Source organism: Odontesthes bonariensis, chromosome 2, assembly GCF_027942865.1.
Source record: "Odontesthes bonariensis isolate fOdoBon6 chromosome 2, fOdoBon6.hap1, whole genome shotgun sequence".
In the NCBI taxonomy this organism is placed as follows: domain Eukaryota; kingdom Metazoa; phylum Chordata; class Actinopteri; order Atheriniformes; family Atherinopsidae; genus Odontesthes; species Odontesthes bonariensis.
Genome location: NC_134507.1, coordinates 6,532,305 through 6,542,147, shown reverse-complemented (window position 1 = coordinate 6,542,147; position 9,843 = coordinate 6,532,305). Strand labels below are relative to the sequence as shown.

The window sequence follows — 9,843 nt, the reverse complement described above, 5'->3', positions numbered from 1 at the left end:
TTGGGGGTATAACTGGTATTACCTGGAAAACAAACAGAAATTTGGGCAGCCAAATCATTTTTACCAAATTAATTCTACCAATGATGTTAATCGGGAGGTCCTGCCACTGGCCTAAACCAGCTTTTAGTTCCACAAGTAAAGTTGAGTAATTATTTTGATATAATGTCTTTTTGTCTGTACTGATGTGGCATCCTAGATACTTAATCTTATCCCTCTGACACTTAAAATATATTAGTTCATCTTTATTTTGCCGGCATCCTGTTATTGGCATTACTTCTGTTTTATCCATGTTTATTTTATATCCTGATATTCTGGAGAAGCTCTTTATTACCCCCATCAATGCCTGGATTGATTTACTAGTATTGGTTAGGTAAAGCATAAGATCATCCACAAACAGACTTAGCTTGTAGCACTCCCTATCTACATATATACCGGTTATTTCCTCACATTCACAGATTTTCTGTGCCAGCGGTTCAATAGCCAAGGCAAAAAACGTTGGTGATAGAGGGCAACCTTGTCTCGTACCTCTTGCAATCTTAATAGCTTCTGATAAAATGCCGTTTGAGTAAACATAGGCCGTCGGTAATTTATAAATGGTTTTAATCAGATCTATTATTCCTTTGGGAAGTTGAATGCCTCCAGTACCTTATACAAGTAGCTCAATTCCAGTCGATCGAATGCTTTTTAAGCGTCTACTGCCATTAATGTTAAATCTATATTTTGCTGTTTGGCATATTGTGTTAAAGATATACATGTTCTAACGTTTGTTTTTAAATTTCTATTTTGTATAAAACCTGTTTGGTTATAGTGTATAAGTAGTGGAAGGACTTTGGCCATTCTATTGTTTAAGACTTTTGTAATAATTTTATTATCGCTATTTATTAAGCTAATTGGTCTGAAGTCAGATGGCTTATTACACTCTCTACCTGGTTTTGGAATTACATTTATAATGGTTTGATACATTGATGGGGGTAATATACCCTCTGTCGTTGCATATTTTAAAACTTCAACAAAAAATTAACCTATTTGGGGCCAAAACTCTACATAAAACTCAATTGGTAACCCATCCATACCAGGGGCTTTACCTTTGGCGAAACTGTCCATTGCCTCTTTAATTTCAGTTTCAGAAATCTCTTTGGCCATTTCCTCCTTCTGATTTTCTGGTAGTGTCTTAATATCAATGCCTTTCAGATACAGTTCTTGTTCATTACTTTCACAAGCCAGTTCAGAACTATACAGTTGTTTATAAAAAGAAGCAAATTGTGTATTTATAGCTTTATTGTCTGTGATAGGAAGATTCGATTCAGGGTCACGAAAAACGATAGATTCCTTCATTTTCTTAACTAAGGAGGATAGTTGTTTACCTGATTTATTTGAGGATACATACCTTAACTTGTTAGAGTTGTGTCTGATATTGTTTGCTTTTTCAAGGAGCAGGCGGTCATAGTCCAATTTTAATTGCTGCAGGCGTTCTAGATCTTCTTTTGAGCCTGTACACTTATGTGAGGCCTCCACTTTAGTGATAGTGCCCTCTAATTCCTTAAAATGTTTGTCAAAATCCTTTTTTCTTCTAGCTGAAAATGAAATAATGATCCCTCTTATGTATGCTTTAAAAGCATCCCATATTATATGCACTGGTGGTTTATCCGGGTCAGGAGTCAGATTCAAGTTGATAAATTCATTAATATGTGTAGTAATATGTTTGACAAATTCCTCATCCTTAAGATATTTCCTATTCATCCTCCATATCTTGTGAGCTAACCTATTTTTGGGTGGACTCATGCAGCATGTTACAGCTGCATGATCTGATATGACCCTATCGTGTATTTTACATGCCTTCAGCCCCTCAATACTTACTTTGGATACAAAAATATAATCCAACCTACTATAGCTATTTTGTGCATGTGAATAAAAGGTGTAGTCTTTACTATTTGGATACATTATTCGCCAAACGTCCACTAAGTCATTCACTGATATAAAGTTTCGGAGCTCACTGGGTATTATAGGCTTTCTCTTTTTATTTGTACTATCTAGTTCTGTGAACACTTGGTTTAAGTCGCCAGCAAATATGATTACTCCTGTTGAAGTGTCATTGATTAGATTTTGAATTGTCCTTAGGTAACTCATACTAGACGATGGCGGGGAATATATATTTATCAGAGTATATCTTTCAGCAAAGATGTCACATTTAATAGCTAGAAACCTGCCCTCCACGTCACTATTTATAGATATTAATTTAAAGGGTAAATATTTTCTAATAAGGATTCCGACTCCTCTGCTCTTTGATGTATATGAAGATTCAAATGCTTCACCGACCCATTGTTTTTTAAGACATTTAATCTCACCAGGTTTAAGATGGAGCTCTTGTAGAAAAACGATATCTGAAGATACTTTTTCCAAATGTTATAGAACTGTTAGTTGTTTAGCTCTATCTTTAATCCCATTTACATTCCATGTTGCAACAGTAAATAAATTAGTTTGTGTTCTTATATTACTTCTATCCAGGATTAATTAAAACCTTGAAATCTGTAAATGTCAGAGGCCAAGTTTCAGACAATTTTGAGTGCTCTGATAGGAAACCTTCATTCATAACCAGGAATAACGTCCATCCATCCACATACAACCAACAAACACTTAGACATATCAAACAAACATCCACTCACCAACACCCATACACACACTCCCAATGTTAGCCCCCACAGCAAGCCATGCTCAAGCCTTAATTCCCTCTGACCACCGAGCAGCCTTCCATCTTTCCTCCTCAGTCTTTTTAAATGGGTCTCAGCCCAGGTAAGGCAGCAGTGTTTCCGGATCATGTTCACATGTGGCTGTTTCTTTGCAGGATACAACCCACGTAGAGACATCCGCGACAGAATCATGCCTGTTTTTTAATGCCATGCCGCCTGACGGCCCGAAGATCATAGGCATCCAATATTGATTTTCAGTCATGGTCCTTGCTCACAGTGATGCCTCCAGACTGAATCTTTTGATTAAATTATGTACTGGAGATGATTAAATATTCAAAGTATTCACCATTTTATGGTTGAAAATTGTCATCCTGAATACGTTCTTCTATTCTGGGATGCATTTTTTTACCTCTTTACCTCAGAGAGACTCGGCCTCTCTAAGATGCTCTTTTTGTATAAAAGCATGTTCTTAACATGTTGCCATTCAAAGCTGCTTCGTTTCAACATGTGCCTCTGGCTGCTTCTTTTTAGTACCATTTAACCTTTTTTAGTGACATGCTGCCATCAGTTTCAAGATGAGCAAATTCTCTTCTTGAAATACAAATTTGTTCCACTTTCAACATTCTGGGATGTTTTCTATGTTCTATTGTGAATAAAACATTGGTTTATGACATTTGCAAATCATTGTTTGTTTGTTTTTTCCACACTGCCACACATTTAACAACATATGATAGAGCTTTTAATATTTATTTATCATTATATCATGTTCTTCTGCTAACTTTGCGCAATATAGAAATAAAGGCTAGTCCCCTGCTTTATGCAATTTGCCAATCACTAAATTCGTTTTTATTTACATCTTTTCTCGGCGTCTTCCAAAGTATACGTCGTCGTCTGTGGGTTTTTGGTTCTGTCATTTGAATTTCAGAGCTGTCATATCTCTGGGGTTTTCATTACAAAATTTGAATATGTTTTTATGAGCCTGTTCATCTACAAGCACGGTGTCGATTGCGGCCTCTTTCAGTGTGACCAGACATGTGCTCCCGCTTCGCGTTTTTCTGGGCAGATTAACGTCTGTTGTGCTTTTTCCCAGAACTACAGTTACACCCCTGCAACTGATGGGAGGGTGTGATCAAAAAAACCTTAGTCTGTCTCACAATTGATATGCCCATTTATCATCAAAGCAACTGGAAATCAAATATTTTGAAGGGAGAGTACCTGAGGGGGTTAAAATCTGAACCTTTGATACGTGCCTCATCCCACTCATGTCTTTTCAAAAGTATTCCTGGATTCAGAGAGACTGACTCAACTGGGGAGTCGTATTCAGCTCGGAGGTACCGAGGTATTGACGTGAGGTTACACCATCTGGCTTCTAATCCTCAGTCAAATATGCACAATGAAATCAGACTGCATTACTTATGACTTGCGTTTCTGGTGGGATTTTGAAATGAATTCATGTATCCAGTAGTTCCAATGTCACAGCTGTGCTTCAGGGAATAAGAGTCCTTCTGATTTCAAAGCCCTGCGTGGATCTTGTTTATACTGTTTATTTGGCATACTTTGCACTTTTATAAGTGTAAATGAAGTCGCAACTTTCAAAGACATTGTGTACATTTGTTGTCCATGAAATTTAAGCAAAAGTTCTATTGTTTGCATGTGATGATGTCACAACGAATGCAGGAAAGTGCAGTTGCTTAGTGCACATTACTAGCACATAGCAAGTTAGCAGACTTGAGTGGGGATCTCAGATCACCTCCTCGCATTATATTTCGCTCACCCGGAGCCAACAGAGCTGCAGGAAATCAAGACGCCCACTGGGACATAACCGACCCAGTATGAGCAACACACAAACGCTGTTTCATGTTTCTGTTGCGATCAAGCCTGGCCCTCTGAACTCCCGAGTCTAAATTTTGGACAGTTTTCAAAGTAGACCGTTGAATTATGATGCCATCGTCTGACACCAAAGGAAAATCTTTCAATATTCATGTGAACAAAATGTAGAGAGCGTCAACAAGGAACACACTAAACCTTATTTTTATTGCTATCCTTCATATTCATACACCAAACAAACATGCATAGTGTTATTTACAACAGGTTATGCAAACTGATTATTATATCAACGTGTTACTATAGTGTAGAAATACGTTTCACACGAAGCAGGTCTGGAAGCCTTGAAGTTTTAACTGGCGTGTCCCACAACAAGGAGGAACAGCAGTCCTCTGGTTGCCATTTTCCTCCTTTTTTTTTATTCTATTGCCAAAAGAAGCTGAAGAGATATTTTCTAATATTTTCCAAACTTGTCAATGTCACATCCACACCCTTCTTGGGTGTTCGCAAGCATCCAAAATACTGTCCGTTCGCAGCAAGTAGTAATGATAAAGTGGTTGCAATCGTGGAGTCATATTGTAGTACAATTAAGATTCTTGAGCGTGGCTTTCTATATATATATATACATATATATATACATACACGCCCACTCTTGTGGTTCTACATTGGTATTCATCATTTCTACTATCCGCTTAGAAATTCCTATCAAAAGTACGACTGTATTAGAGGGGGGAGGGATGGCAGCCCATCTTTTATCATGTCAATCTTTTCAATCGGTCAGCGATTACCAACATCCACAGAGAAGATGGAGCTCAGTCGGAGGCAAATGAACACAAACCGATCGCTCGTTCCTTCCAAGCTCAAAATACTTTTAAAAAATATATAAAAAAAGAAAATGGAGCGTATGGCAATCTGCACTTTGGGATCCAAGTGAGACCCCCAAAAATGAAACAAAATGTTCATCTGCTTCTTGCGACGGCCTAACAGTTTAGCATTCCAATGACGACTACTCATCATGTTGAACCGAAATAAATTTTCGAAGAAAGCAGAAGAAACAGAAGTTACACTTGATAATCATGCAGGAAGAATACAAACTAAAGAAAATCCTACTTTTCTTCTAGCGTCAGGCAAAGAGAACAATCAAAATGGAAGTAGATGACAGCCATGAAGCTAAAATAAGTCAGCGGAGCGTAAATAGGCTGAATATCGAACAGTTTAGCTTTGTCATGACACACTCAAGACTTTTGTTTCTCAAAAATTTTGTTTCCTTAAAGAGTATGTCACAGCAATATTGAATACAGCTATAAATAAACATGCATCTGTTGTTCAACTGAATCCTGTTTTCAATCTGAGATATAAAGTGTGGTGTTCATCTGCTCACCGACTACATGCCATTTCAGAATTCTCCCACGGATGCAGTAGCAAACACGCTCTAAACATTGGGGAAATGCCCTTAAAACCTTCTTGAAGCAAAATAGAAACCAAAAGGAAAAGTTCAATTCACTTCTTTGGTACATTTCAACAAAAGTGACCACTCCGTGTCACCCAAACTGAGACACTCAAAACTGACAAAGCCAAAGGTTATAATAAAAATGTAATCAAACAAAGATTTAAAGAAGATGGTAAAAAAAAACAAAAAAACAGTGAAACAGTAAATCTTACATGATCAGAAATCAACTCACTGAATGATTTAAAACAAAAAATTGGAAATTATGATCATGATAAAGTTCCAGTGTGTGACGTTTAGTGCAATCGATGTTTTGAATTGTCTAGAATGGTGTGAAAACAGAAATTCCTGTTTTCTTTAACCTTAGAGTGGGCAGCTACATGACTGGAGGGAAACTGTGAGGTTTCAGGGTGAGCAATCGGGTTGCATTTTGTCATTTATGCCATTAGATGTCTCTTTATCCCATACACTGGAACTTAAGGGAGTAAAACAAAAAAATCTTACAGGTGATTTATAAGTTTCCCTCTTAGGATTTGAACATATCAGGACACAGGAGGATCTTCCCCTGAGTAACAGCAGAACCGATTAGTGCGATGACTGCTGTGTTCACTGTGGCCAGATTTGCAGAATACAACATTTATGGTGTCGATGAAAAAAAGGAAAAAGAAAATGCAGGGGGAAAAGAAACCATAGTGCTCAGGGAACAAGACATAACTCACAGAGTGACACACTGATTTCAACACCTGGCAGGAGGGAATGTCCTTTGGAGAAAGGTTTATAGTTTTTAACATTCTCGGTTGTAGTAATACATCTTTTTTCACCCCTCCTCTGCCGTCTGTTCTTGTCACTACTTTCCTCTACACGCTGGATCTGCCGGCAGAAATGGAAGATGAAGTTATAAAATATCAATGATCAATCCATCACAACACAGAGTCAACATAGAAGGGGAATTTGCTCTTGCTCAATGGTGCTGGCAAAAATCTGTCATCAAGCCTTAAATTACAGCTCTACGTTAGAATTGATATACAGTCATGTGTAAGAGAATACACTCTTTCTGCAAATACAACCTCAGAGGAACAACACTGTCATTATTCATTTAGCAAAAACTACTAAGTGCAGAAGCAGTGAGTGAAAAAGGAATCCCGCCCTTACTGCCTCCGTAGGAATTAACAAGGCAAGTCCCAGCCAGGTGCTGCTAAGAAAATAGATTTGATTAACTGCACATCAGCAAGTGTGAGCACATCATGAATAGCAGAATTTTTGACAGTTTGTCAGTCTGGAGCATTCGGGAGTGTAATAATACATCATTTTAGAGAGAGAAAGATTATTCATAAGTGAAAAAACATTCACAGTAGTTGCCAATCTTCCCAGGAGTGGACGTCCCAGCAGGTTCACACAAAGTGTGTGTTCTCAGAGAAACTGCCAAGCACTCGAGAGATGCATCTCAGACTCTACAGGCCTCAGTTAGCATGTTAAATGTTAAAGTTCATGACAGAACAATCAGAAAAGGAGTGAATAAGTGTTTGGCTATAATGCACAGGGTCACGTCTGTGAAAAACCTAACACCTCCTACACACTTTAGCACAGCAGTGGAGGGCTGATGATTTGGGCTCGTTCTGCAGCCACAGGACCTGGACACCTTGCAGGTATCGGATAAACCATGATCTCTTTATACTAAAGTGTTCTAGAGTCAGATGTGAGGCCATCTGTCTGACAACTAAGGTTTGGTTGTAAATGGGTCACGCAACAGGACAAGGATCCAGTGATCCACGGCAGGAAATCTACAACAAATCGTTGGAGAATGATTCAAGGTGTGCCAAAATTCCTTCAGAACGATGTGAGAGACTGATGACATCATACAGAAAACCTTTACTTCAAGTTATCGCTTCTAAAGGTGGTTCCACAAGATATTAAATATTAGGGTGTACTTATTTTTTCACACATTTCTGCACATTAGTTTTCCTTAAATAAACGATGAAACAGCTTAAGTCATCTGTTGTTAATCTGAGGTTGTATTTATGCAACTTTAAGAACTATTAAGGGACAGCTGATATTTTCTCATGTCATGTAACGTAAAAACCTTAGAATTCAATGACAGTGCAATTTCTTTTTCACATTTCTGTACACAACTAAAAAAAGATGTACAAGCTTTTCTTTTTTTTTAATCCTCTTAAGTTGCATCAGAAGATGATGCATCGTCCTATTCCATCATTTCTGAATGAGGCAGGCCTTTTTTTGTTTTTCATGAAACCGCCTCTGAAATTCAAAGCTGACTGAATACAGGAAAATAAAAACGGTTGAAAATAAAGCTGCATTCATAAGCATCAATATGAGTCTGCTACTTAGCTCCTGAATCCAAATGTTGAAATTGTACAAACCCATCTCAGAACAAACCTAAGTAACACCGTCTGTACATACATAGAATACAGTTAAATACACTTGTTTTCTATATACACTCTTGGTCTCACTCTCCGGGACATGCTGCACTCAAGCAAGTACTAGAAATACAGATAATATGTCCAGTAGAGTAGGTTTACAAAAACAAAAGACAGCGGGAAGGTGACTCTGGAGTAGTTGTCTATGTGGTACGGGTTCTCCACATGACAGCAGGTGAAAGAACGGAGGATTTTGCGGAGGGTAGCCAGAGCAGTGAGGCACCAGTTGGTGGGTTCTGGGGGCAAGGCCTCAGGCTTGGGCTCACTGCCCGTGGGGCTGGAGGGCCTGACAGCAAGTTCTGTTGATTCGGGATCTGAGGGAGGAGTGACTGCAGTCTCCTTGCGTCTCTTTAATCTGGACTGGCAGGAAATGGTGGTGATGATACCGTTCATGTCGTCGTCCATGTCATGCATGTGGTGGTGACCGTACTATAAGAGAGGGAGAGCCAAGAAGAATGAGGTTGTAATGGCAGCATAAGCAATTTGAACCATTTATGTGTCACATATTAACCACAAATGTGATCAGCCAGCTGAGGATTTCTACTTTGAATCTGCATTGTTTTTAGCCTCAGAAGAAGGCGAGGTCAGACAGCCCAAATGTCCATAACAGACTACGATTGAAAAAAAATGGCAGATGAGACACGTTCTCTTTATGACGGCGTGAAATAAGATTCTGTAAGCTTTCATGTCTCATCCAAAGATGCTAAACTACAGCAGAAACGGATTCATTTCATTTCGAGACATTACACTGTCCCATCGAAATTCTCAGAGAGAACATGGGTCTGCAGTTGTCATTGATCTGAAAGCTGTTTCATTTGTTTGCGAGACACCGTGAGTTTGAGCAGGCGTGTTATGTGTTTTCTGTCAAGACAGTGGAGCAGATAGCCCTATGCTAGCCGAGGTTCCCTGCAGCGGCTAGTGGGACAGACCGGTGTCTTCCCCTGGCAGAGAGAGATCTCACGCAGGCAGTGACTCCTCTATCCTCAGCTCTCTAATTTGACCCAAAAAAAAAAAACAGCTGGATTTGCTGTTATGCAACCTTATGAAGACTGAAACTATTCCAGCCATTTATCGGGGAAACACCACAAGTATGAGAGGGGATGACGACAAGTTTATATTTCCCAATGTGTTTCCTGTATGTCCTAAACTCTATCGACTTAAAGGCAAAACTTAAAATGATACAAAAAGAGGTGAGACGTTCGGGGATCAGGAACAGCTGGAGTGGTGCGGTACATGTGGGAGGGTCTCACCATGAGCATGTGAGCATCAGCGTGAGTGAGGATGCAGAAATGGGCCACGGCATACTCAATGAGCGCTCCAAAGATAAAGCTAAAGCAGATTCCCAAGTAGACGTCAATGGCCTTGATGAAGCAGTTGGCATTGGGCAGTGACGTCCGGGCTCCCATCATCAGAGTGGTCATGGTCAGCACTGTGGTCACTCCTGGTACAG

General features: G+C 39.2%; 1 protein-coding gene across 1 annotated transcript in view; it reads right to left on the bottom strand.

Annotated features, from left to right (window-relative positions):
- Positions 1-4,702: 4,702 nt before the first annotated feature.
- LOC142389659 (gamma-aminobutyric acid receptor subunit pi) overlaps positions 4,703-9,843 on the bottom strand; it is a 62,767-nt gene continuing 57,626 nt past the window's right edge. The window contains exons 9-10 of the mRNA XM_075474660.1: positions 9,644-9,834; positions 4,703-8,822 (exon numbers count right to left, since the gene is read on the bottom strand). Of these exons, the coding sequence (XP_075330775.1) occupies positions 8,457-8,822; positions 9,644-9,834 (557 nt within the window). The 3' untranslated portion in view covers positions 4,703-8,456. The remainder of the gene's footprint in view (positions 8,823-9,643; positions 9,835-9,843) is intronic.